We start from the raw sequence: 27807 nt of genomic DNA on the forward strand, positions 1-27807 counted from the left end.
GCTTTCCGCTGCAGATTGTTTTGGTCCACTGGCAGGTGGAAATTTTCTATCGAGATTTTCCGGATTCATTGGTAATTTCGTCATTTCGCAGTTATTTTGATTCGTTTAGCAGTTCGCTGCTCCTCGATTTGGCCGTTTTGATGTTAACATTGTTTGGCTAGTGAAGTGATTCAAGTTTGTTTGGGGTGATATCTAGAAGGATTGTACCGCACACAAGAATGTCATCATTCACGGAATCTGGATTGGTCAAGAAACTGCTTGAGCTAAATCCAAGCCAGCAAAGCATCCAGACGTTGTCGCTTTGGTTGATTCACCACCGGAAACACCATTCGATCATTGTTAAAACATGGTTCAAGGAACTGCAGAAAGGTGGGTTGTTTGTTTAAAATTTATTGTGTGGTTTTATATTTCAAAATCATTTTCCAGCACCAACCTCGAAAAAGCTTACCTTCATGTACCTGGCGAATGATGTTATTCAGAACAGCAAAAAGAAGGGTCCGGAATTCGGTAAAGAATACGAGAACTATCTGTTGAAATGCTTCAAACACATTGCGCAATCCGGACCGGAAGACAAAACCATACACAGCTTGAACCGGATACTGAATATCTGGGGCGAACGTGGCGTGTATGAGGAAGCTAAAATAAGGGAATTTTCTGGAGCTCTAAACCAAAGGAATAAAAGCCCCGGCTCGATTACACCCGTCGTCGAGGAAAAGAAGCGCAAATCGGAAGAGACTGTAGAGCCACCGGCCAAAAGTCACAAAAAACCTAAATCGGGCAGTAACAAGTCGCCGAGCGATAAGAAGGCCGCCAAAAGCGAGGTGATCGAGGTTAACGGGAAGGTCGAAACGCACGTAACGTTAAGCCCGCATCTGCCGGAAGGAGATCCACCGGAGCCGGAAGAGCTCATTAAGGTGATTCAGGATCTGGAAAATTCTGCCTCCAGCGATGCGGTTGTTCGCGAACGGATTGCTAATTTGCCTCCGGAAGTTTCGGAACTTTCGGCTCTAGCCAAGCTGGAGGATAAGGAGGCGGCCATGCAGCTGGCGATGAAGGTTAGTCAAATTTTTTTAATCCTCGGTCATTACACCATCAAGAATGCACTTTTTTAGTCAAATTTAAAATAATTCAACGTTTTAAAACACGATGGACATCTTAAAAGCATTGAATTAGTCCGGTAAAATACATTTTACCATATTTTGACTTAGTAATATTTATGCTATTTCATAAATGTAGTTGAAAGCCAAAATTATGGGAAAAATAAGGTTTGAAAATTTTTTCAAACTCGCACGAAAACTAAAACACAATATTTCAAACTCAAGCGCCCCTTGGAGTCAAAGGAGTATAAGTGCAAAAATGATTGATTTTGATTTTAAGAATTCTAGAATTTTTTCTACATACTTTAACGTTGGGAAGAAAAATATGGCTTCTCGAAAAATGGGTGAATACAGAAATTTTGAAGCGTGTTTTCTCGAAATAAGCTTTTACGCATTTATACCCCTTCAGCTCCAAGGCCCACATATGACTGAGCATGGAGATTTTCTATGTTGATCTGTCATTCCACTTGCGATATCATTGTTTGGTCTCGGGGACCGTTAGTATTAGCTATTGGACACAGGTTTTGATCAAGATAGCTATAAATGACAAGTTTAAGCACAAAGTTTAGGATGCTCATGGAATTACGATGCGGATCAAATCCGAGGAATAGAATTACTATTAAACTTTTACAAAGCGCTCCCGGACACTCTTCACTAAAAGCGCTTCCCCCAAAACGCCCGAAATTCCACGCGAGAACCAGAATTAATTTTAACACTCTGTTTCTGCAGAGACAGATTTGCAATTCTTCGTCTGAAATAACACTTATTCCCCTTCAAATTTTCCTAACTTGGAAACTTCTGCATTTACTTCCAGTTTATTTTCATGCCCATTTTTATCTACTTTCCACTGTTTGTACCTTAATTAAAAATTTTGTAATAATTCGCGGACGAAAAAAAAACGCGTGCTAATAGAAAAAGTTATTGCCTACTCCTCAAAGGTCGTAGAATTGCCATACTTACACTTCATATGAAAGGTTTGATCTATAATTTACTAAATTTCAAAAACAATTGATTACCTTTGAAAGAATAATGTCAAATTAACAAAAATCAGTGTTTTATCAGTAGATTAGAATTTAAATTCAGTTAAACCCTTTATTCGGTTAAAAAAATGTCATTCAAAGAATTCACATTCAAAAACTCTATATCCAGTTGCTGTAACAGTAGTGTTGATTTTTTGTTATTGTTTCTTAACTGCTATTCATGTTCAGAATTTAAAGTAAAAAAACAATATTTATCTTTGATTCAGCTTCAAACCTTTTTTTTTATTTTAAAAGGATTTTATCTCCACCGGAGGCATTCGTCCATAGACCGAATGTTTCACTTTAACCCTTTAACTATAGGTTTTACAGTTCATAAAGCAGATTTGTGTTTCGCAGGAATACTAATAACTCTTTCTTCATTAGGGCAATTACCATCAAGACGCCATTCACCGCCCAGTTAAGCGGTTTTTCAACTTCAAACATGCGTAATAAAAAAACGACTTCAGATTTTCATTCGCTTTCTTTTCCAATACATCCCAAAACTGCTCTACTTTAAATAAAAAATTTAGTGGAATGCGAAAAATGTACGCTTTTCAAAATAATTAACTAAACTTTGGGGTGTTCAACTGGCCCTATTACCGCCCACTCGACTTTTTCGGGTATCGATAATGTTTTCTCAAGGAAAAACTATCTAAACAACATGGAAACTATTCTTTTTAGTATTTTCCATACAACGAGCTATCAAAACCATATTTTGGCTTTATAGAGAATACATTTTGTGAAATTTTTTCCGCAAATTTAGTACAAATTTTAACAAAGTGCGTTGACTGACAAAATGATGATTTCCGGCAAACAACCTCAAGTAACCGGTTACTTTCAGCGATAAAACATCACTTTCTAACATAATCAAACTAAATGCTTCATACAATTTACACATTTGACACAATACATGCGTTAAAAACAAAGAAATTGTGCGTGACCGGTCATTAGGAACCCACACTTTTTTTATACACCAATTACCGCCCATCACTAAACGCTTCATAACACAACAACTATTGAAAAAATCGAAAAATTTTTGATGCAAATCTATTCTACGAAAATAAAACTATCCTTTCAAGTCGATTTTAGGTCCAATAGGTACTATCTAGTAAACAAAAACCCTTTTTGCCCTAGGAGTACAGTAATGCTTAGTTCGCTAACAGGCGTCGAATTCAATAATTTGACCGGAAACGAAAAACCAAATATTTTATTTCTGGCTATAGTTAGCATAATTAAGTAATGTTTTTTCAGTGAAATGGTCGAACAATGATGCCGACACAGAACACAGGTCTTATATTTGGAGAAAACATCCCAGTTTTTTTCAAAATACACACAAAAGGGTGATTTTGGGCGGTAAATGGTGTCTGGGCGGTGAATGGCGTCTTGATGGTACTTAATGTTGTAATCCGGGACGTTACGGATACAAACATAATAAAAACGCGAATAAATCACGAATTAAAACAAGAGTTTAATTTACGAGGTAAAACGTGATGATACTCGATTCTGAAAGTGAATAGAATAATAATAATATGTTGTTGTTTGTTGTTATCCGCTGCTTCGCGTCGATCGGCTGACAGACAAGCTACCAGCAGTGAGCCCAGCGGGTTTCTTCATAGGGTGTTTCACGCCCTAACATCTCCTCCTATAATACAGCTGGTACGGATCAAACCGGATCGGCGGTCTTCTGGTCCGAGAAGATTGATTGAGAAGTGTACAGCTGTGTGCTCGATGGCTTATTGGAACTCAACTGTATCAAAAGAGCTTGATGGTGAGGTAGTAGAAGACGTTGAGGGTAATGGTGGCATCGGTGGGATATCTTGAGACTGCCTTGGATCTCGCACAACAGTGTTCGGTGTAGAAGTTGGCAGCGAAGCTGAACGACCATGCGCTGTTGATGGTGGGCTGGATTGCGCAGAGGTTTGTTTGTTTGTTTGTTTATTCAATCAACGGACCAAGTATAGGTCCAAATGACGACTTAAAGTTAAAGTTACATAAAATTTACATCTAATTAATGATTTCTTGATAATCTTAAAACACTTCTTCGAAAAACATTCCGCGAATCGTCGAAGTCGAAGAGTTTGGAAAAGCGGTTGAACGTTTTCATCACACCGATGAATGCACTATTGGCTCCATAGTTGTTCAATCGAATGGGAACATACAGTTGAAGGTCCTGGTTTCTCAGTCCATGAGGTCTCACACTAAGAGGAAATAGCTTCTAGTAGCGTAGGACAATCGATACGCGATGTCAGTAGATCGGCGACAAAAGAAGCTCGTGTTGCATTTCTTCGGGCTTGAAGAGTATCCATGTCTATAAGACGACATCGATGTTCGTAGCTTGGCATGTGGAATGGGTCTTGCCAGTTAAGGTGTCTGAGGGCATAACGCAAAAAGCGCCTCTGGATGGCCTCGAGCCGCTCATTACCGTTCTGGTAGTAAGGACACCAGACAGCTGAGGCGTATTCGAGGATGGATCGAACTATGCTGCAATACAGGCTCTTCAGGCAATACACGTCCTTGAATTCCTTGGCCACTCGGAATAAAAATCCGAGGCTTCTAGAAGCTTTATCGACGACGTAGTTCGTATGTGTTTTGAATTCCAGCTTACGGTCGAGTATTACGCCCAAATCATTGATGTGGTCCACCCGCGCAATGGACTCATCTCCTAAGAAGTACTCCGCACAAAAAGGCTGCCGTCTTCGTGAGAAACTGATGACTGCACATTTACTGCGATTCAAAGGCAGGCAGTTGATGTCGCACCACTTTGCGAAAACATTAAACTGGTTTTGCAGAAAATCAATGTCGTCCTGACCGTTTATGGCGTAAAACAGTTTAAGATCGTCAGCATAACAAAGTTTCGGGCCGTTAAGGAGTGTGAGCACATCGTTAAAATAGATTGAGAAGATAATCGGTCCTAAGTGACTACCTTTGGGGCACACCAGAGGAAGCAGAGAACTGGCTGGAGAGAGTGTCTCCAGTGCGAACTGTCAATTTACGTCCAGTTAAGTAACTGCGGAACCAGCCAAGTAAAGGTCCGCAAAATCCTAAGCGCCCAAGCTTACCAATGGTGATATCGTGGTTCACCTTATCAAACGCTGCTGACAAATCGGTATAAATGGCGTCAGTTTGAGACTTAGCAGCAAAACTTTCGTGTACATAGGAGGTGAATGTCAACAGGTTAGTTGTCGTAGAGCGTTTGGGCATAAAACCGTGCTGATCGATTGAAAAATTTTGCTTACAGTACGAGAAAATCGGATCCATGACGACTAATTCGAATAGTTTGGAGATTGCACATAAAGCAGAAATTCCTCTATAGTTGTTGATATCTCTTCGGTCCCCCTTTTTATGGACTGGAAACATGTAGGCTTCCTTCCACAGTGAAGGGTAGGTGGCTCTGTCAAGAGAGGCTTGGAAGATGAGTCTTACAGGTGTCAGTAAAACAGGAATAAATCGTTTTAAAAAGGTAGATGGTATGCCGTCCGGGCCAGTAGAGAGGGAATTTTTGAGCTTTGCCGCTGCTTTAGATATGACCGCATCCTCTACAACAATCGTGCTCATGCTGAAGCCGAGTGGCGAAACATTCCTAACAGCATTCTCCACGTGTTCTCGGGATGTTGAAGCAGTAGCAAAGATACTCGAGAATTTTTGAGCAAAGAGAGCACAGATTCCGCCATCAGAGTTCGCAGTGTTGCCATCCAGAAACATTTGAGTTGGAATACCAGGTTCATTCCGCTGACTTTTGACATGCTTCCAGAACGATTTTGGGTTGGACTTGAGGTTACGTTGTACTCGAAAAAGATAATTTTGGTAACAACGCTTACTAGCTTTTTTATAAGCAGAGTTCAGTCTTCGATATGCATCCTTAGTTTGGGAGGATTTGAGCTTATGGTAATTTCTAAGAGCACATCTCTTCGCCGTCTTCAGTCGACGCAGTTCCTTCGTATACCAAGGAGTCCGCAAATTCCCGGAAGTCGTTCGCTTTGGCACGTGGCGGTCGATAACGTAATTTAAGATATGCGAAAAGGTTTCGGCCGCAGCATTGGGATTCAATAGATTGAGTTCAGATTCCCAGTCGATGGTGACCAGGATATGGGAGATAGCATCGAAATCCGCTTTCTTGAAGTCAAGATAGAAGGGTGCTGATTTTTCGACAGAAGCATGCAATCCGGTGACCTCGAGCGAAACCATTAGAGCTGGATGATGCTGAACTGCCTTAACGAACGGAGCAGGAGCCGATTCAATGGTCGGAACGCGAGACCCATCGCTAGCAAAGCAGAGATCCAACATACGGCCGTTTTCGTTAGTAACTCTGTTAATTTGACGCAAGGTTGCCGTACTCAGGGAGTCAAGTATGATGTTTGAAGGCGCCGAGAATGTAGAGCGCACAGGATCCGGGTACAAAAAGCTACCATGGTTGGAGCACCACTTCAAACCGGGCAAATTGAAGTCACCAATGACGAGAATATCGTCTTCGGGGGCGCAGAGAGAACTCACTTTGGATATGCAGCGAGAAAGAGACTCCGCCAGGGCGACATCTCGTGTGCGATCAGGGGGCAGGTACAGCACGCATACGTAGAGTTTTCGGTTGCCAAGATCGATGCGGGTCCACACAAGTTCCAAGTCGTGCCAGGAGTCATCGTCAATAAGCAGTGCATGGAAATCGGATTTAACAGCAATTAAAACTCCACCCCCAGTGTTCTTCTTGCTATTACGGGGACTGCGGTCATAACGAAAAACAACGTAATCTGGTCCAAATATCTGACTCGAGATAGTACGGTCGTTCAGCCATGTTTCCGTGAAAGCGACAACGTCGTAGCAGGAACAAGAGCTGGCGAGCAGATAATCTGCTATACAGGAGTTTAAACCCCCGACATTCTGGTAGTACATGGTGAGTGAATCATAAGATTCCATCGCAGACCTAGAGCCTCGAACGCTGGAAGGGGAGGAACCATCAGGCGGAGGAAAACGGTTAGGAGGGCCATACTTGTCTGAGTTCACAGGCTGGAGAACCCCTATGCCACAGACGAACTCAGGGCCAGGACGACTGATGACGTTGACGGGAAACAGCGTGACTGAGTCGAAGGGAATAGGGGTCTCCGTTGGACCTGATACGTTGCGTCCCGGTGATGAAAGCCCTATGTTTGTTGAGTTAGCGAGCGTAGCGTGTTGATAGGCGTCAATGGTTGAAGCAGAGCTACCCGAGGATCGTTGTAGGGATCTGACAATTGGTGGAAATTCATCACGCGAGGGAATGGATCTTGAGTTCGAAAGGTACTTGCCTGTAGAGGCGATCTGGGGAGCCTCGTCACCACAGACGAAATCAGGGCCGGGACGACTGATGCCGCTGGCTGAAAACGGCGCGACTGAGTCGAAGGGCTCGGAGGTCCCCAAAAGGCCAAGCTCGGTGCGTCCCGGTGATGTAATCCAAGTCGAGGTGGCTGGTCGAATCGTAGCAAATTGACCGTCGGAATGAAATTGCGTAGCATGTTGATAGGCGTCAATGGTAGAAACAGAGCTACCCAAGGACCGTTGTAGGGATCTGACAATTGGTAGAAATTTATCACGCGAGAGATTGGTTCTTGAATTCGAAAGGTACTTGCCTGTAGAGGCGATCTGGGGAGCCTCGTCACCACAGACGAACTCAGGGCCGGGACGACTGAAGACGCTGGCTGGAAACAGCGCGACTGAGTCGAAGGGCTCAGAGGTCCCCAAAAGGCCAAGCTCGGTGCGTCCCGGTGATGTAATCCAAGTCGAAATGGCTGGTCGGATCGTAGCAAATTGACCGTCGGTATGAAATCTGTTGTAAGGCGAGATCATGTCACGAGCATTGCAAGTTCTTGAACAGAATGAATACTTGCCGTTGAAAACCGGTCGGAGAACCTCGTCACCGCAGTCGAACTCAGGGCCGGGACGACTGAAGACGCTGGCAGGAATCAGCGCGACTGAGTCGAAGGGCTTAGAGGTCTCCAAAATGCTAAAACCGTTGCGCCCCGGTGAAGAAGCAATTGACGACGAAAAAGATTGGCTAGTAGATCCGATAAAATTGTAGCAAGCACATGGGGCTGAGGTCTCGAGGGACTCGTTGTCGAAAAACGATGGACTTTCGATGTCAGCAATCATTGGTGTGGTACAACCAGTGGTGTAGAACTCCCGGAAGTTAAAGATGGAGTGAGCGAGGTCGCTGGAGGAAACGGGACAACAGGTGTCGACGGGTTTTTTGATCCAAGATCCTCAAACTCTCTAAACAGGATACCAGCGGGCCAAGTTCTAGGGGAAAGAGCGGCGTCTTTGAGCTTGGGATCCACTCCAACCTTGAACGAAATAGGCCTGAGCGAGTTCACGTCGACATCCTTCCGTACCAATAGGTGAACCTCGGCAGATTCGCACTGGAGACATTCCGTGACGAGTTCTTCGATGTCCTTAGTTGTGACGGTATTTTGCAACCTTGCGAGATAGACCCAAAATTTTTTCTCCCTCGGTGCAACGGTGGCTATCGATTTAACGGTGACTTTCTTAGTACCGTCAAACGGGGCATCATGCAACAGCGGGGTTCGATGCAACATTTATATAACACTACATTGAATCATTTTTTAATTTAATGTATTGTAATTAAGTTATCTTTTAATGATAACAAAATGATGATGACATAATTTCTCGCATCTTAAGCTAGTTGTCTTAAGTTTTTTATTTTTATGTAAAATTTGAAAAATCGAGCAATTAATGTACAAATTTTAACATTTTTTGATGCCGAAGAAAACTTTACCCAGTATGACGGATCGGCTTGATAAAATTACCTACAAACTTTTTACAGGTTTCCTCATATTATACCAACATTGTTTCTGTAAAAATATTTTTCGAACAATCACCCAATTTTTTTAAATGAATATTTTTTATATTCAGTTAGGTGTCTGGGGTTAAATGCAACAAAATGCAAATCAAAGAAATACCTTGTAAATCTTGTTTCCAAGTGTTAGAATATGAATGTTTTGAATCACGCGTTTGTAAACATTTAAATTTCATTCATCCAAACATTGTTTTTTAAGATTTCAGCTTTTAGAATTTTTCGTAGTATTATTTAACCCCTAAATGTATGCAGCATCCTTAATTTCAGAAAAAAAGTGAAAATTTGTTTTTACAGACCCAAAAACTACTGCAATTGGTGTTGTCATGCGTAATGGTCTTTAAGACATCGCTAATATATTAAAAATTATGAATTTTCGTACTTGTTCATAAGATTCTTCATTAAAAACAAAGTTTGTTGCAAGTTACCCCATTTTCTAAGAAGGGTGAAAATCGAATGTTTTTAGAAAATTCAAAAATAACTGAGGAAACCAATAATTTTTTAAACTACGCCAATTTGATGTCCCAGCATCCTTAAAACTTTTGATGCATAAAGGATACGATTATTTGTGAACATAAGTTTTTTAGAAGCTATTGAAGTTGAAAATTGTTGCATGTTGCCCCAGTTGACGGTACCCACACAAGAGGTTTGAGTAGGTGGTTCGATCCGCCGTCGCTTGTTTGTAGGGGTGCCAAGGCTGGGCCAACGGGCAGACATGCGAGGGGATGGATTTAAATTGGAACGGTCGTTAATGATTTTGTCCAATTTTCGGTGAGTCACGGCTAATTCCGACTTCACTTCAGCAGCTAAGCTCGCTTGATTTTTCTTAAAATCCCGGATCAGAGATTCGTAACAAGCCATTGTGCGACGAAACGCTGAATTCTTTAAAAGATTACAGCACGCATCACAGACCCAAAGCAGATTTTTGTTGTCTGCCCTGGAGGTTAAGGCCCGTATTGGAGGTTCTGGCAAGTTCCAGGCGTCCAGCAGAATGGTTAATGGAAGTTGCGACGGTTTCGGAGAATTTGTTGGCCCACTTGGAGTACGATTGCAAAGCTGGTTTAAGTGGGATCGCACGAGCTTACCGTCCCCCAGACGCACGTTGAACATGACGTTTCCGATTCGTTCGACAATCGTTTTAGGTGTCCAGTGCCATTGTTTTCTTGAAAACACCTTCGCGTAAACCGGGTCATGGCTCTGGAAGCTTTGGTTGAGTTCAGCTGGTGGATTTTCGCTGTGAACTGGTGGGCGAAGTAGATCCAAGGATGTTCGAATTGGCCTGCAGAACATAGCTTTGCTTGGCAACTTCCCTTCAGGAGTCGCCGGATTGGGTGTGCTTCTGTAGGTCAGTAAAAAGGTACTCAACACTTCGCTTATCAGTACCGAACTTCTCCCCTCTCGAATTTTTCGAATGGCCCGTTTGAAGGTGTCCACAAATCGTTCAGCTTGGCCGTTCGATTGTGGGTGGAAGGGTGGCGTGGTGGGGTGCTGTATGCCGTTTTCAGCGCAGAAGGTTTGGAACAGAGCGCTGCAAAACTGCGGCACGTTGTCGCTCACCAAAGTTGTCGGCATTCCAAAACTAGCGAAGAGATCTCGGAGAATGTTGATTGTAGCTGTGCTTGTGGTGCTGCTCGTCCGAACAATCTCAGGCCACTTGGTGAAGGAATCGATCACAAGCAGGAAGTAATCTCCTTCTATTGGTCCAGCATGATTAATGTGCACTCGTTCCCATGGCTTGGTGGATTTGGGCCACAGCGAAGGCGTAGAGTGTGGTGGAGATTTCGCTGTGAGTGCACAGTGTCGGCAAGCCTGGATGTGTAGCTGGAGATTTCGTTGTCAACTTTCGAGCAATGGCTTTCATACGCTGAGTGCCGGGGTAGCCTCGATGAAGCTGGTCGAGACAGCGCTTGCGGAATGGCCAACTGTTCTCCGAAAAGTATGCAACCGTCGACAATCGTGAGTGATTCTCTTCGGTCGTAAAAGCGCTTGAGCTCTGGAATGGATAGAGCTTTTGGATCGGGCCAACCATCTCGCAAAAAACGGTAGACCGATCATGACCAGATCGGTTTGCGTAGCTTGTTGAATGTCGCTAAAAGTAAGAGGAAGTGCATTTAGGTGCAATCGGAAGCAACTGACCTCAAGTGGTCCTCGAGAACCAAAGAAGCGATCACATAATTCTCGTCGGACTTTGAATGGTGTTTGATCAGCCGGGAAAGTACATCGGCGTACCCAAACTTCGTTGTCGGCACATGTTCGATGGAGAAATCGTACAGGAGCAGCATCAGTGCCCATCGTTGCAAGCGGTTCGATGTGTAGACCGGAATGCCCTTTTTCGACCCAAAAATCCGCAACAAAAGAGCATGATCAGGAGGAAGTGGCGGCCAAATATCATTTTGTGGAATTTGGTGGTCGCAAAAATGATGGCTAATCCTTCTCTGTCAGGCCGGCTTTAGTTTTTCTCCGCAGGTGTAAGTGCTCTGGCTGCATGCTGGATGACTTTCACAGAACCGTCCGGAAATCGGTGACTAATAGTAGCCCCAACTCCGACTGAAGAAGCGTCCACCGAGAGGACTATGTCGAGCCTCGGGTTGCTGTGGGTAAGCAGAAGACTTGAAGTTAGAATCTCCTTGAACTTGGTGAACGATGCAGGAATCCAATTGAATATAGCTCCAGCTTTCAAGAGCTCATCCAGCGGGAACCGAAGCGCCCTCATGTTGGGCACGAACTTGTCATAGTAGTTTATGGCTCCGAGGAACGAACAGACTCCGGACACGTCAACTGAAGCGGGAATCTCGTTGATAGCTTGCACTTTGGCTGGATCTGGACGTAGACCATGGCGATCTAGCAGGTACCCCAAGTTATTGATTTGAGGCTGAACGCAAGTGCATTTCTTCGGGCGCAATGTAAATCTGAAGTCGCGAATCCGCTTGAAAAGGGTTTCGAGATTGGCTAGGTGTTCCTCTTTGGTTTCGTCTCCGACAACAACGTCGTCGAGCTATCCAGAAAGGCATCAGAGAGATCGATTTGGCTAAAGATGGTGCAATTTGACAGTTTCGTGAAAATGTTTTCAGGGAGCGGAAGCGGGTACTGGTGGAGCTGCAAGGCTTCGTTCAATCCGGTGGAGATTTTCGCACGACCACGATCGGAGCTGCCCAATTGGATAAATCAACCGGTGAAATGATGCCTGCGCGCTCAAGCTGATCGACCACTGGACGCTTATGCCAGAAAGCTGGCTGGACATCGGATTTCAGTTCCAGCTTTACTTTGGTTTTACTACACAATCCTAGGGCACTCCTGAAGACGGTCGGGTAATAAGCTGCTTTCAGTGATTCCAACGATGTAGATGGTTTGGTAATATGGTTGTAGAACGACGAAATTGGCACTGACCAGAGGCCAAACAAATCAAGCAGATCGCTGCCGAGCAGACTCAGCGCTTTGTCGACTACGTAGAAAGTCCCACAGCGATGCTGACCATTGACGCTGACGTCACAGTCAAACACGAACAGGAGCTGGAGAGGGGCACCAGAAGCAGTAGATGCTTTTTTTAGTGCGAGGGGTGTGGATGGCTTGCCGATTTTCTCCCACACACACTTCGACACGACACTGATGTCGGATCCAGTGTCTAACTGGAGTTTCACTTCAGCACTATTTAGTTTTGCCTGCACAAAACGCCGCTTTCGTTGCACTGTGTTTACACTGAGTGTTCTTGCCCGAAAAGTGTTAGTTTTCCGTTTTCCATAGGGCTTTTCACTTTTTGAGGTCGTACAATAACCTTCTCGGTGTCCACTTTTACCGCAATCACTACATTTGTGGTCCTTGTAAGGGCACTCACGAGTGTAGTGCATTGCACCGCACTTCCAACAAGGGGATGAGGGAATGTTTTTGTTTGCACTTTTTGATGTCACTGTTCTTTTCGGAGGTGTTTGAGAAGTCTGCTGCTGATGATTACTCCGCTTCACATACTGCACCGTTGATCCAGAAGAGGCTTCCATCATGTCTGTGTCTTTCTTCAAGCACAACATCCGCTGACAATCCTCGGAAAGTTGCTCCAGGGTAACGTCGCTCCAATCTTCAATTTTCGCAAGCAGTCTAGTGCACACCTCAGCATCACATTCCGTTTTCAAGCCGCAAACAAATAACAAACACTTGAACTGCTCTTCCGTCAGTTTACTCAGTTCAAAATCGACACAACTCTTGTTTACACGGCTAGAAAACGTTATATAATCTTCGGTGGACTTTTTTGCGATCTACATGCACCGATACCGCTTGCTAATAAGAGATTCCAAGGCACCAAATAGTATCCCCAACTTCCTTACGGTGTCTTCAAACAGGAAACCTTTCGGTTGCCTGGGTAGTATGAAGTTTACACACCTCTCATGCTCAGTTGCACCTAGCTTCCGGAGGAGTAAACGAACTTTTGCTTCACTATCGAGCCGAGAAGCGTCTTGCTCGAAGAGGTCTTTGTACCTCGCATACCAGGCCGCGAAAGTGATGTTCTGGTCCGGTTAGTATCGAAACTCCTCCATGTGGTGCGAAAGTGAATCGAGTATCACTTCGGGATTTGATGGCACCTGAATTTTTTTTCGACGACATTGTGCGGATAAACATTTCTTGTTGCTGCCGCATAAACTCCTGCTGCTGGTTCAACATTTGGGTTGTGAACGCCTGCTACTTTTTTTTTTTTTTTTTTTTTTTTTTTTTGTAGCGGCCCACCACACTCCCCCACACCAAAAAGCTCATTAGAGCCCCCTGGTAATGGACGCTACTGTTCTCAGCATGTCTGGCAGCAACAAAAATTAATAAAAAACGCGGGCAAAATTTTACTCATGCTGAGAACTGAAATGTTTAAATTTAGTGCGAGGAAATGTAATGATAATACTAAATTAAATACTACATGGATCTCAATGGAAAACAGATTTCCTTTAAAGAGATCCACTATTTGATATTAATACTACTAAGCAAACATTTAATCAAATAAGACATTATAATTTAAATAATTAATAAAAAAAAAAAAAAAAGAACACACAAAGAAACTAAATTGCTACAAAAATTAATTATAAAAGAAGAAAACTGGTCACTGATCGATCGGTTTTTAACGACTCAATTTTTCTTTTAATAGCTGTATTACTTTGATTTTGAACGTAGAACGGTTGTTGATGGTTTTTATTTCATTAGGCAAGGCATTGTACTTAGTTGGACCAATAAATGATATTCTTTTTTGACCTAAGGATGTCACGGATCGGCTTCGTTGTAAAAAATCTGACTGGCGAGTGTTATGAGTACGCAAACCCGTTGTAAAATGGATGTTTTGATTACTGAAACTTGTGTGTAAATTGTCGTAGACATATATTACAGTTTGTAAATCGCAAAGATCTTTTAATGGAAGAATGTTATGGGCTCTTAAGGTGTAGAGCTGTTGGGTAGGAAAGAGCAACGGTAGTCTATAAATATTTTTTAAGCATCTATTCTGGAGAGTTTGAAGTTTTTGTAAATTTGACAAGGAAGCTCTTCCCCATATCATAATAAGATAGTTAATATGAGAGTGAATAAACGCAAAGTAAAATTTCAATAAAACATGTTGAGGCACAAAATTTCTCAATTTCCATAGGATACCACAAAGAGGAGAAACTTTTTTCTCTAGATATTCTGTGTGACGACTCCAACAAAGAGTTTCATCTAGGTAGATTCCTAAATATTTAAAGCATTTTACCCTCTCAATAACATTTCCATTTATCGTTGGGTCAATATTCGGAGGTAATCTTTTATGTGAAGAATGAAATAACATGTATTTGGTTTTCGTATAGTTGAGTGAGAGCAAGTTGGTATTAAAATATTTAGATAACAATTTCAAGTCATTTTCAATTTGTTGAATGATAATATCAGTAGATGCTGCTGAGTAGAAAATTGCTGTATCATCAGCGAATAGGCGTGCTGTGCCTTTTAATGGTAAGTTACAGAGATCATTAACATACAACAAAAAAAGTAACGGACCTATATTGCTACCTTGTGGTACACCTATATCAATATTTCTTACCACGCTTTTGGTATTTTCAATCACTACAAATTGCTTCCGCCCCTCTAAGTAACTGCGAAGGATATTATTAGCTGTTCCTCTTATTCCATATTTGTCTAGTTTGGATAGTAATATTTCGTGATTCAATGTATCGAAAGCTTTTTTAAGGTCCAAAAACAATGCTCCCACAATATTTTTGGAATCAATTTTAGAAATAATGGAGTCGACTAGTTCTGAGATGGCAATTAGTGTGCTCGAGCCGGATCTGAAACCATATTGCAGCTTATAAAGTATGTCATGCTGGTTCAGGAAATTTACAATTCTGGTCACAAGAAGTTTTTCAAACACTTTACTAAAAACACTTAAGGTAGATATTGGACGGTAGTTGTTTATATCATGGGAATCGCCAGCCTTAAAAACAGGAATAACTTTTGCGATTTTGAGGCATTCAGGATAAATTCCAGTCTCTAAAATGTAATTAAAATATTCCTTAAGTATGATAGAGAATTTGTCATGGTAATTTTTTAAGACACTTACTGGGAAATTATCAGGTCCACAGCCCTTCTTATTTTTAAGGGATAGAATGACTACCCTTACCTCATTCACAGTAGCTGGATGTAGAAATATTGTATTTTGTACATGTTCAATACGGGATAAATGGTCAGAGCCAGGGTCAATTGGAATTTCCTCAGCTAACCTTTTGCCAATTGTGGAAAAGTGCCTGTTTAATTTTTCACAAACTTCTAAATTGTTGGTAGTGCTGCCTTCTTCATCAGACAGGTTGATTGATGTGGTTGGTTTGTTTTTACCCATGAGGGTGTTTATATTTCTCCAAAGCTTCGAATGTGGTGTGTTGTTCAGTAAACGTTCATAATATAACTTTTTGCATTCCTGTTTTTTTAAATACAATTTTTTATTTATATGACTCAACATTTGTTTTAGTTGGACATCATCGGGGTGCCTTTTAGAACGTTTTAAATAGTTGTTTTTAATTTTTATGAGTGTCCAAAGATCTAGTGACATCCATGGACAGTAGTTGCCTTTCAATTTTACATTTTTTTTTATTGTCCTAGTAGACATTGATCGAAAATGGCTGTAAGATGTTGTGATATCTTGCAAACCAACATTCACGTTATCTGGTAGTTGAACATTATTCAAATAATTCAAAAATAAATTGTTCAGTTTACAATGATCAGTAATTTCTTTCGTTAAAGTTGCCATTTGTTTATTACTTGATAATTTAAAGGATGTAATAACCTGTAAATGGTCGCTCACATCAGTAAAAATAGTGTCATTTTTCAGTCGGCCTAGATCAATCTGCTTAGAAATGACGTGGTCTAAAATATTATTAGTTTTTGGTCTAGTGGGGAAGGAGTTTGTGCAAACATAACCAAAGGATTCCAAAATCGACTTATATTTCGTAACTGTATTTAAATTGGTTAAATTTATGGGGACATTAAAATCACCTACAATAAGACAAGAATGGTTATCGGCAACAGACGCTAACAAGGATTCAATTTGATCGCAAAATGAGTTAAATGGAAATGCGGGTGGTCTATAGATGCCATGAACACTAAAAACTTGACCACTCAAAGATATTTGAATGCTTATCCTATGGAAACCTTCAATGACCTTATTTTCAGTAATTTTGAACTTTAAATTTGTTTTAATATACATAGCTAGACCTCCATAGGACTGGTCACGGCAAGAAAAGATCGAGGTGTATCCTGGAATGTTATAAATATTACAATTATGCTTCGCAACCCAAGTTTCACAAATAACAATTACATCAATACAGACATTTAAATGTTCAATAGTCTGCAACACACAGTCAAACTTATTTAAACTATTCATACTACATATATTCCATTGCAAAACTCTTAAATTTCCTAAATTGTTATCACAAGTTCTTAAATTAAAATCATCGACATTGTCATGGTATACATTAATTAGATTATCCATTAAATTATTTATATAAAAGGTAATCACAAGACCTTTTACAAATAAAATTTATTTTAATTCTGAATCATTATTCCTTTTGCGTTTAGGAGATGGGGTTTCCTTGGGAATTGATGAAACGCTTTTTCCTTGAGTGATGTGCTTGCTCATAAAATGGTTCATTTCAAGTTTTGTTTTAATAACATCTGGTTTAGAAGTATCTGTTTGTTTTACAAGGATAGCACCGCCTCTACCAGGCCAGACGTATTTTACTCCTAGTAAGTCCTGATATTCACGTAACTCGTTCAGAATTTCCATTGATAAAGGTGTAAGCTCGTCCCTAATTGTGATATTGAATGGTTTTCCGTTTAACACACATGTCGGGTCAACTAAAGAGGAAGCGAGTTTCCCAAAGCTTCGTTTTTTATTGAATATCTCTTCTTTAACAAAAGTGTCTTTAAGAAATACTTTAATTGGTGGTAACTTTTCGTTGGGTTTATTCGAAGAAAGTAGTCTTACTGCATTTTCTATGTATTCAAGTTTTAAATCGTAACTAAAAGTCCCACATATTTTACGAACAAGTTCTAGAGTATTCTCGCCACTTTGAAACGGTACTCCAAAAATCATTAAATTTTTAGAAATAGCCTCTCTATTGAATCTATCAAGGTTCGTTTCTAGCTTTTGTACTTGATTTGAAAGTTTGGAATGTTTGGATTTGAGACCAGATACTTCTTCTTCAAGAGCATCATTCCGGGATTTTAAATCTTTGAAATCCGTCTGAATTTCTTCAAATTTCGAAGATAAAAATTCCTGTGACGCCTCTATCGCAGAAGTAACTGATCTCATATCCGTTTTTACCGAAGTCAACTCTTTAGAAACAACGTTATAAACTGTTTCCTCAATTTTCATGTTGATATTTTCTATAATTGTCTCATGATCTTTACGTAGAGTTATAATTTTAGAATAAATAGATGCACAATTTGGGTCACAAAAATATTGCTGTGCTTTCATTTTGCGTGCAGCACTGCCAATTAGATTTTTACAACGTAGATGGACACTTTTAAAACAATACGCACAAGTAATAACTTTCTCAAGGTTGTTTTCCACGTTTTTACATTCAGTACACATTACTTCATTATCACATTCCATGTTCAGATCAAAATAAGATACAACTAAAAAGATTAAAAAAGAATCAAACTTGTTAAAAATACTCACAATAAAAATTAAACAAAAGGGGACTAAATGAGATATGAGGTAAATGTAAATTATGATGAGTACGGAGATGAAACTATGAGCTAAGACTGTGATGATATTAATAAGCAGCGTAATAATAATAATAATGAAAAAAGAAAAATGCTCAAGTCTACAATAAGCAAGGACAACACGTTAAAACTTATGTTCAAAAAGAAAAAAAAATTGATTAATATTTTAAAGTTAACTAATAATATCAAGGTAACAAAGTAGTAAATTAAAAACTAACTAAATATTACTTATAATTACAAACTAATAAAGCAATTGCCAAGAATATTGCAAAAATTTAACTCTGGAAATGAGAAAAAAAAATCTGTTGAGAATGATCGCTTTTCAGAACAAACAACTTTCAACTTTATGTTGCACTGTGTACGGCTTCCAAAAAAATACTTATACTAGTGACAAGTCACCAGCGAATCAGCACGAGCTAGTTATAACGATGTGTGCTACTGACGGAAGCAACAATACTTTCGTTCTACTCATGTGTGCTGGCTGCCTTCGCTTAATCTTCACCGCTAGCAACCGAGATTCACTAACAAGCTAGCAAGTGTAAGAAACACAACCCTTTGAAGTGCGCTAACAACAGAGACACACACTTTCGCACTACACGCAAGTGCTCCGAGGTTCGCCAAATACTGTTGGAGGAGCTGGGAGAGGAGCGCATCGGAAGCTGAGACCTGATGTGGTGATTACTGCTGCAAGAAAATGCCTTCGGTCGCGGGGGAGTCTTGCATTCGAGACTGCTGCTGCCCAAGGAACTGCGTTGCGAGTCTCGGATTCGGTAGCTGCTGACCGTGTGATTGTGTAGCACGGAGGAAATTCTGCTGCATTCCGACTGGTTGGAGCTGCTGTCCAATGGGAAGACCGTTGATGATTACACTAGCACCAGCGGGTCGATCCGGAGTGAGGTTACGTTCACCCGAATCCACCTCACTCGTCTGGCACCGACGTCGTTTTCGCGTAGGTGACGTAATTTCGCGATTGAACACAGCGGATGTCGCGAATAATTACGACCGACTCGTCGCCGCTGTTGTATTCCGGGACATTACGGATACAAACATTATAAAAACGCGAACAATTAACGAATTAAAACAAGACTTAATTTACGAGCTGAAACATGACGATACTCGATTCTAAAGCCTAGTCCACACTAGGCAACATGAACTGCGACCTGAAACGGTCTCAGTGTCTTCCGAAGAGAATGGGAGACGCTGAGACCGGCTAGGAGACGAACCGTCTCCTAGTGTGGACTACACTGAACCTCGAAAATACCCAAACTTGAGAATTTTCCCCGCCAACCCGAATGAAACTCCCTCCCTACAGGTTTGGCTATTGGAGTCATAACCTAAAGTTAAGCTCTTAAAGGAGAACTCATCCCCCAAAATCTGATACCGCAATAAAATGGAAATCAAAATAAAAAAAATTACAGCAGGTAAGGGAATCACACCCATACCTGCAATGGCTCTGCGATTACCATCTCAGGATGCTAACCGTTCGACCACCGGAGAGTTGTTGAGAGAGGCAGCTACATCATCGTATATGCGAGACTTTCTGCGAATGAAGCGGGAATAAAAGTTATCCCCCAAACACAAACAGTTCTTCGCTTTGAACTTACCCCCCAAACCTAAATCTGCCACGATGGAGGTAACAGAATCAGATGCGCTTACAACCAAAACCCCCCAAAACAACAGTTCTCCGCTTGAAGGACAAGTTTGGCGTATTTGTAAGCTGTTATTTTTTCACAAACTTAAGTTGTCAATCTTGAACTTAGGTTTGGCGGGTGCCAGTTCTTAAGTTTGGGTATTTTCGATTTTCAGTGTAGGCTTAAAAGTGAATACAATAATAATAATGTGTTGTTGTTGTTTGTTGTTATCCGCTTCTAGGCGTTGATCGGCTGATAGACAAGCTACACACATAGACAAGCTGCCAGCAGTGTGCCCAGCGGATTTCTTCATAGGGTGTTTCACGCCCTGACACTCAGTATTTCACGTAGATTACTAGGAAGATGGCCATGTGTTCTTTGAGTATTGTACTGCTGACATGTCACCAGGATATGTTTAACGGTGATGGGTACGTTGCAACTACTGCAGTTGGGAGGGTCCTCCTTTTTAATCAGGTGATGGTGTGTGATGTTGGTATGTCCGATACGTAGGCGCGTCAGGGCTCTTCTTTCGATGTTGTGGTTCCTATCGGTCCATTTCTCTGTGGAGTTTTTCACCTCTCTTAGCTTAGACTCGTGGGTTAGGTCCCATGCCAGCTGAAGCATATTTCGGACGAATTTCGAGGAGTCTTGCTAAAGAATGGGCATGTTTGGAGGGTCGAGTTTGGTAGCTGCGGCTGCAAGGCGGTCAGCGGCCTCGTTGCTAGGAATGCCGGCGAGCCCTGGTACTAAGCACTATGTGATATTTCTACGGAATGCTATTTTGGAGTTTTGGAGGATCCAAGTGTTTCCTGCTAATAAAGCATTTAGCACGCTGGAAAAGTCGGAGAATATAATGGAACAAGGTTTGACGGATTGTGTAGCCTCAAATATGGCGTATTCTTCACAGCTGAAAGCAGAGTATTCAGGCGGAAGAGGGAGGCTTTTGTTTTGGATTTTGTCTCCACCGTATATTCCGCACCCTGCTTGGCCGGTATCTGTCTTGGAACCATCAGTTTAAACGTGGGGCTGTGTCTTTTTTTTTTAATTTTCGGGCTGTCAGTTCCCTAAAGTGTGGCAGAATGATGTTGGGATGGTCTCCAGCTTATATTCTTTGTAGCAGGCTCAAGTCAACTTTCGGGATCCTGTAGTTCCAGGGTCTTGTACAGGGGCAAATTGATGGCAAGTTTTGGTATGTTAGGTCGTATAGGAGGGAATCGGTTCTCATTACCAATGATGATTCTTTTGATTCACCGTTGGCGAGCGCTCGGAGGGCTTTGATGGCACTCTCGGCCATCAGAGAAGTAATTGGACTGGCGTCCGTATATGACCGACGGAAGTAACCAGCCGTGTTGAAAGCGGAAGAGCGTGTCTCGATGGCCCATACTTGTATGAATGGAGAGAATTCGTAGGATGTTCATTTTGATTGCGGCATTTTTCAGCATGTTTTTTAAATGCAATTTGAAATTTAGGCGATCGTCCAGACGGACTCCCAGTAGACGGGTAGAGTGTACTAATAGAATTCTTTAACTATTCATGTAGTCTGCCGAGTCTCCTTCTGTTGGGTCCAAAATGGAGAAGACTGGACTTTTTAGGAAAAATACTGGAAACCCATACTAGGGGCCCAGTCAGCTACTATGTTTACAGCACGCTGCAGCTTTTTCTGGAGATCTTAGGAAAGGAAGAGGTTGAGAGGAGGAGAATGTCGCCGGCATGGGTCTGGATGCCGTTAGGTACGACCTGAAAAATTGAATTCATAGCCACCAGGAACAATGTTGGGGCTATGACTGATCCTTGTGGAACTTCCCAGATAACAGGTCGTTGATTAGGACTTAGATGTATCTATCAGATAGGAAATCTTGTACGTAACGCAACATTCGCCCTTGTATTCCCCATTTGGTAAAGGTGTTGAGAATAGCGATGCGATCAACCTGATCAAAGGCCTTGGAGAGGTCGAGTGATACGCATTCCACATGTTGCTGTTCGCTAAGTGAGGTGTCAAGGGTTCTTTCAAGTAACTCGAAGTAGTCATCGGTGGATCTTCCGGGTCGGAAGTCAAACAGCCGGTTGTCGATAGGGACTTCTTTTTCGAGAATGTCGTGTTGTCGGCGATTCACCATCCTTTCCAGTATTTTGCCCGCGCAGTCAAGGAGAGTGATGCGTCTGTAATTATCGAGGAGCAAGGGATTTCGCTTGGGTTTGGCTGTTGGAATGACTAATCCGAGCTTCCTTCATTCGGAAATTTCGTCTTCGGTCCATATTTCGTTGAATATTTTCAGGAGCGTACGTTTCCCAAGCAGTGAAAGGTTTTTAAAGAATGGGTATCCAAGATCGTCTGGTCCTGTAGAGAGCCGCTCGCTTTTCGGAGGTAAAATTCCAGTTCAGCCAGAGTAAAGTCTTCATTATACTCTTGGCAGTTTGAAATTGTTTCGTTGGAGACAAGTGTAATCGTTGATTTAGGATGGAGCATGGAGATGGAAGAAAAGTGCTCGCAAAAAGAGTCAGCCAGAGTTGAAGAATTATTTATGTGTTTCCATGGCCGTAGGAACGGGGGGGGGTTTTGGGGGTTAAACCCCCCCCCCCCCCCCATGAGTGTCCAAAAAAGCAAGCGAGGTATTCTACTCTACACTCAAAATTTCAAATTCATAATCAAATCTTGATAACAGAGTAAAGTTATTCAAGAGTAACAATCTAGACTAAAACCTAATGTCAAAACCTCAAAAACCCATCCCAAGTTGAAAATTCTACTACAGTTTTTCAAAATTTTCTCACTTGTTCATAGAAATTCAGGTCTGAATATTCAGTTTTTAATTAAACCCAATTTCGTAGGTGATGGAAAGAATTAAAAAAACATGAGGTATCAAAAAACGAAAGAACATAAGCCGTAAATATAATGAATTTTTCGAAAAAGATACAACGGCTCACCGGCAGGACTTGAACCTGCAATCTCCGCTTATGTTTTTTGATACCTCATGTTTCTCTAATTTTTTGCAGCACCTACGAAAATGTGATTATTTTCAGGTACAAAGATGTACCAAACGATTTCATAACATCAGTATTAATCAAACCCATTCTGGAGGTTCTGGTTTCATTTTCCCATTACCAAAACTGTTTCTCTATTTTCGTATTTTTGATTCTGTATCCAGTTTAGGATTCTTGATTGTCAGTTCGAATTAAGAAATTAGAAATGAAAAGCTGCTTTGAAATCCTGGTTCAAATTTGGTTTTGCATTTCATATCAAATTCGAATCAAGTTTTTTGCAAATCATACGCATTTTCAATATTTTGATAAAAGTTTTCGGAATATGAAAAAGAAGAACTTTGTATTATATTCAAATTCTAAGTTCTTAAACTTAATAATTACACGAAATTTATACATTTAAAGCTTCTAAATGGCGATCCAAAAATGAAAACTCAGATTCAGATTCATCATTTGAAATTCACATTTTAATTCAGATTCACAATACAGAAAAAAATAAATAATTGAAATAATGAATTAAGATTAAACCAGAACTTCAGAATTTAAATAATAAATTTATGAATAAAGGCTCCTAAATTTGGCTCATAAAATTCTGATCTGGAATTAAGATTAGAAAATCGTATTTTTTTGTACATTTCAGAAATCGTATGGAGATTCGGAAACAGATTTAAAGTTCAATTTTTGATTTCAGATTCAAAATTCAGAAAAAGATTTAGCTTGTAAATAAGTTTTCATGCAATGTAAAATTTTTGAGGAATTCAAAAGAATATTAACTTAAACATTTGCTTGTTTATTCAATTTCCTAATTTCTAATTCTTTAATCAGATTTTTTCTATACATGACTCATCTGAAAACCACAAATATAAAGTAGAATTTGAATTAATTTCCCAAGTTGTGTTTTATGCAAAAAATCCCAAGTTTTATATATTTTTTCACGGTGATTTGTTTAACATTATTAATATTGTAGTCTTTTTTAAACCAAAATCATAAATTTGGTTCAAGTTTGCATCAAGTAAATTTGATCCGAAAATTTTTATCACTTACTTTTTTTGGATTTTTTTTTATTTCAATCAAAGGTTTGAATCTTGGAATTTGCAAAAGAGTTTAGAAGATTGGGCTTGTTTAATTTGAGTATCGCATAAGTTTTTTTTTTTAAAGAAATTAAAGGCTACTCTAAAAAAACTCATTTTATGCTCTAATCAAATGATTTTATCTACCAGAGCTTTTAAACACATTCAAAGATTTTAACTATCGATGAAAGTAAATTCCATATTTTGTTTCTGAAGGTTTCATTATAAAAATTTAGGTTTAGGATCACTTTACTAAGATAAGATTTAAGTACATAAAAATGAATTATAATACAATTACAAACATAATTTGTTAAGAATTTTTTTTATTCGTGCATCGTTGGGCAAAAATCATAGGTAATATTCAGTCACCAAAAACCCCCCCCATGAGTCGGTTCTTCCTACGGCCCTGTGTGTTTCAACAGATTCAACAGAGGTCGGTAGGAGTCTTTACGGTGTTCCCCATTCAGCCTTTTCACGCTTTTTAGTTTCTTCCATAGAACGCTGGAAGAAGTATTAGGATGTATCTCTTCAATGAACTTTCGCCAACTATTTGCTGAGGAGTTCGAGCAGTTGATCTGGCCAACGACCGCGCTTTTTGAATTCTTCCAAGACAAGTTGTTCTCCGGGATCGTTATTAGGAATTCGTCTGAGAGCGCGAAGCTTTTTTCGACGGTGTTTGAGCGCTTCCTGAACTTCGAGGTTCCACCATGGAACGGCCGTTTTCCCCGCTGTACCACTGGTGCGAGGTATGAAATTTTTCCGAGCATCTAGCAGTATTTTGGCAAACGGTACAAAAAGGGCACGTTTGGTGGTTGCTATAAGATAGTCCACTTCAAGTTGGATGCCTTCCCAGTCGGATTCTTCATATTTCGAGCGCGGACGTGTAGCTACTTTCGGAGTAGGGTGTTGAAGCTTGATAAGGATCGGGAAGTGTCACTGAGTGGTTATGAGAGTGTCGTGAGCTCGTGGGCAATCTGTTTTCTTTTTATCGAGGCTGACTTACTGGAAGCTCCAGGATGAATCGGAGAGGGGTTACCATGTGTGATTATAGGAGGTTATGTAGCGGTAGAAGGTTGTCTCTTCTTCCGAGGTGAAGTTGCGGTTCCAAATGGACTACCGTAGGAGCTGTTTTAACGGTTGCGTTTCGGTGTTGATGTGCTTGGAATTGCTTCGATCACGGATTGGTTTTCACTTTCTGAATTGGATTCTTCGGAGTCCTGTGACGTGGAGCTCTCCTTTACAAGCGTTGTGTCGTTGATTTCTTCAGCACGGTCGTTGAATTTAGCCAGTTGCTTAATTAACAAGGCAATCTGGACTTCCAGTTCACGGATCCTTCGGTCTTTTTTGGTGTCGGGGTTTGGTTGTTGCAGTGGCTTGGATAAATCCTGTTGGTTGGTGACGGTATCGATGCTCAGTTTCGATGCTCAATATCAATTTTAATGATTTTTTTTTTGTTCGATTATAGTCGTTTTAACATCTTTATGTCATTCGCGACTTATATCAACGATGAAGTTGGCGGACAAGTCATTGAAAAACTTATCCGGTACAACTGTTATCGATGTTTACTCTTGGGCTCGAACTCACGGACATCGGCTCAGAAAGCAACTGACTTGCCAACTGAGCTATATCACAAGCCCAATTTTAATGATTTACAATATCAATTTGACATTCTACAAACAATAACATAACACAGCCACGTGTGGAGACTTCATCTGTCAAACGGACAACTTGCATGGAAGATTGCACGAGATTGGATACAATGTTTGATACAATATTGAACGGAATCTAGTGGACAACTGGATAAAATGTTCCTAGTTCTTCAAATAAGAAACAGGCACACCGAGAAAAAATGAATGAATAAATCTTAACATCACTAAGCTGTACTCAGTGTATGTTTCAAATAAAGTTACCTTAAACAAGAGTTAGATTCGCGTTTTTACTCAAAGACTCAAGAAATCCCAACAGGTTATGGGCCCAGTGGATAACTGGTATTGTCGATAACCTGCACACATTAACAGGTTATAGACCCAGTGGATAATTGGGATGTATTAACATGTACGGCTTAACAGGATTCACACTCTCTATCGAAACAGAGTTCTAAATATTCCAGAAAATCTTGAAAGACCGCGTTAGTCTTCCGGCATACGAATTTTGAAAAGAACTCTACAAACTTGCAGGAAAACGTCCACAAAACTTAGTGCTTGATATAAATGAAGCAAACATTTGGGACATTGGTTTTCTTAGTCTCAGAGAGTTTTAGTAAGGAAAAATAGGGAAAAGACCTCATAAAATATGTTTTTGTTTAAAGTTTTCCCGTACGCTAATATATTTCAACGTTATCTTCTTTCCAGGTTAACGATGCCATAAAAATCCTCAACGACTACAACGCCCGACTGGCGTCCGAAATGGACGACCGCAAGAAGCTGACAACCATGCTGAAAGATTTCCAACGGGAGCAGCAGGAACTGCTGGCCCAAGCGGAACAGCGATTACAGGTGATTTTCTAAGTCACTTTTTTAAGATCATAGTTAACAAATTCTTCCTATTTCTGTTTCAGGAATACCAAGACAAGCTGACCAAAATCAAGGAAGTGCAGAAGGAGGTACGCAACCACATGAACAATCTACCGGATCTGACGTTCCTACCGGATGTGACGGGTGGCCTGTTACCGCTCCCATCGGCAGGGGATCTGTTCAACATACATCACTAGCCACGTATGCTCAGAAACAGTGGCAGTAACGATTGATTTCCTACAATATGCATTTTCACCCGGTGGAACAAACACCTTGGCCCTAGGTATGGTGGATTTGATCGGCACAACTTTTGTTGTTGTTCTTCTACGCGTGTTTGCTCTCCAGGTGGATCACATTTTTGTATGAGCAGATTTTCTTTTCTTTTTGTAGAAGTTAAAGTAGTGTTTTTTTTAGTTTTGAGGATAGATTGTATAATATCATACACCAGACGGAACCGAGAAGGTAAATCGCAGTTGAAGCGGTACTCGGATCGCTTAACGTTGGACTTTGTTAAGTACGAAAGAGTTTTTCGTAATTGACGACCATAAATTTGGATAGCAAAATGTGTGGTGTAAGACATTAAACCGAATGCTAAAGTTTAAAAGTCTCGCAAACCTAACTATGCAATCAATAAATAACTGTGTTGATGATGAGCACAATTGAGTGATTTTTTTTGCTTTTTCTTATTTTTTATCAGATGACAGAGCCTTCGAATTAAATCGGTTTCTACCTTCTTTTTCGTTTAATCCACTTTCTTTTGAGATAGGACATTTGTAAAACATGTAATAGTTAATTTATTAATTTCACTCAAGTTCACGATATCATAAAAGATAACCAAGTTTATATGGTTGCAACCTAAGAACCTCTTGATTATTTGGGCATAGTCACAGGAATCATAAACAAGAAAATATCTCACTCTATGGAGACCATTTGTCTTCCAATAGTGTCTGGGTGACCGGCAGCAGGAAGTGATAATGTCCCTGTACAATCCCTGCAATTTTATGCTACTTAAAAAAACAAACAGTCTGTTTTCCCTGAATTTCAGGAAAATCAGAGCGAATGATTTATATTAACATCATCACTTGTTGGAATACCCTGAATCAATGTGATTCCCATAGAAACGTTTTCATCCCGTTTCCCGCGATATGCAGAACGGAAGCAACGTTGTCGGAATCCTAACCAAACCACTCTTCTCCCAGGGGGGTGGTTTTTCTTATCCGGTGAGCAACACAAGAGAAGAGCACGGAGAGAACACATTTTAACAACAGCCGAGCTACCCATCCCATCCCATGGGCTGTCGAGGAAGGTGGTTTCCGACCCGAAACACCCATCAGGCTATATGTTCGACCGACCGACCGACGGAATGAAACTACGATACACCGACAAAGAACGGGAAGCTGGCGCATGTCAGCTACCTGTTGCAAAGGACCACCAGAGCGAAGGATGCTGA

General features: G+C 40.8%; 1 protein-coding gene across 1 annotated transcript; it reads left to right on the forward strand.

The window, feature by feature from the left end:
• LOC129754591 (regulation of nuclear pre-mRNA domain-containing protein 1B) lies at positions 1 to 27024 on the forward strand. The gene is made up of 4 exons (XM_055750731.1): positions 1 to 369; positions 427 to 1055; positions 26196 to 26339; positions 26402 to 27024. The coding sequence occupies exons 1-4, from the start codon at positions 219 to 221 to the stop codon at positions 26552 to 26554; spliced, it is 1077 nt and encodes a 358-aa protein (XP_055606706.1). The 5' UTR covers positions 1 to 218; the 3' UTR covers positions 26555 to 27024.
• Positions 27025 to 27807: the final 783 nt, after the last annotated feature.

The sequence above is a fragment of the Uranotaenia lowii genome, chromosome 3 (genome assembly GCF_029784155.1).
Source record: "Uranotaenia lowii strain MFRU-FL chromosome 3, ASM2978415v1, whole genome shotgun sequence".
NCBI classification, from domain to species: Eukaryota; Metazoa; Arthropoda; class Insecta; order Diptera; family Culicidae; genus Uranotaenia; species Uranotaenia lowii.

Coding starts and splice junctions, on each gene's coding strand:
- LOC129754591 (XM_055750731.1), top strand. CDS start 219: ATGTCATCATTCACGGAATCTGGATTGGTCAAGAAACTGCTTGAGCTA. Junction 370..426: donor GTTCAAGGAACTGCAGAAAG/GTGGGTTGTTTG, acceptor ATCATTTTCCAG/CACCAACCTCGAAAAAGCTT. Junction 26,340..26,401: donor AAGCGGAACAGCGATTACAG/GTGATTTTCTAA, acceptor TTTCTGTTTCAG/GAATACCAAGACAAGCTGAC.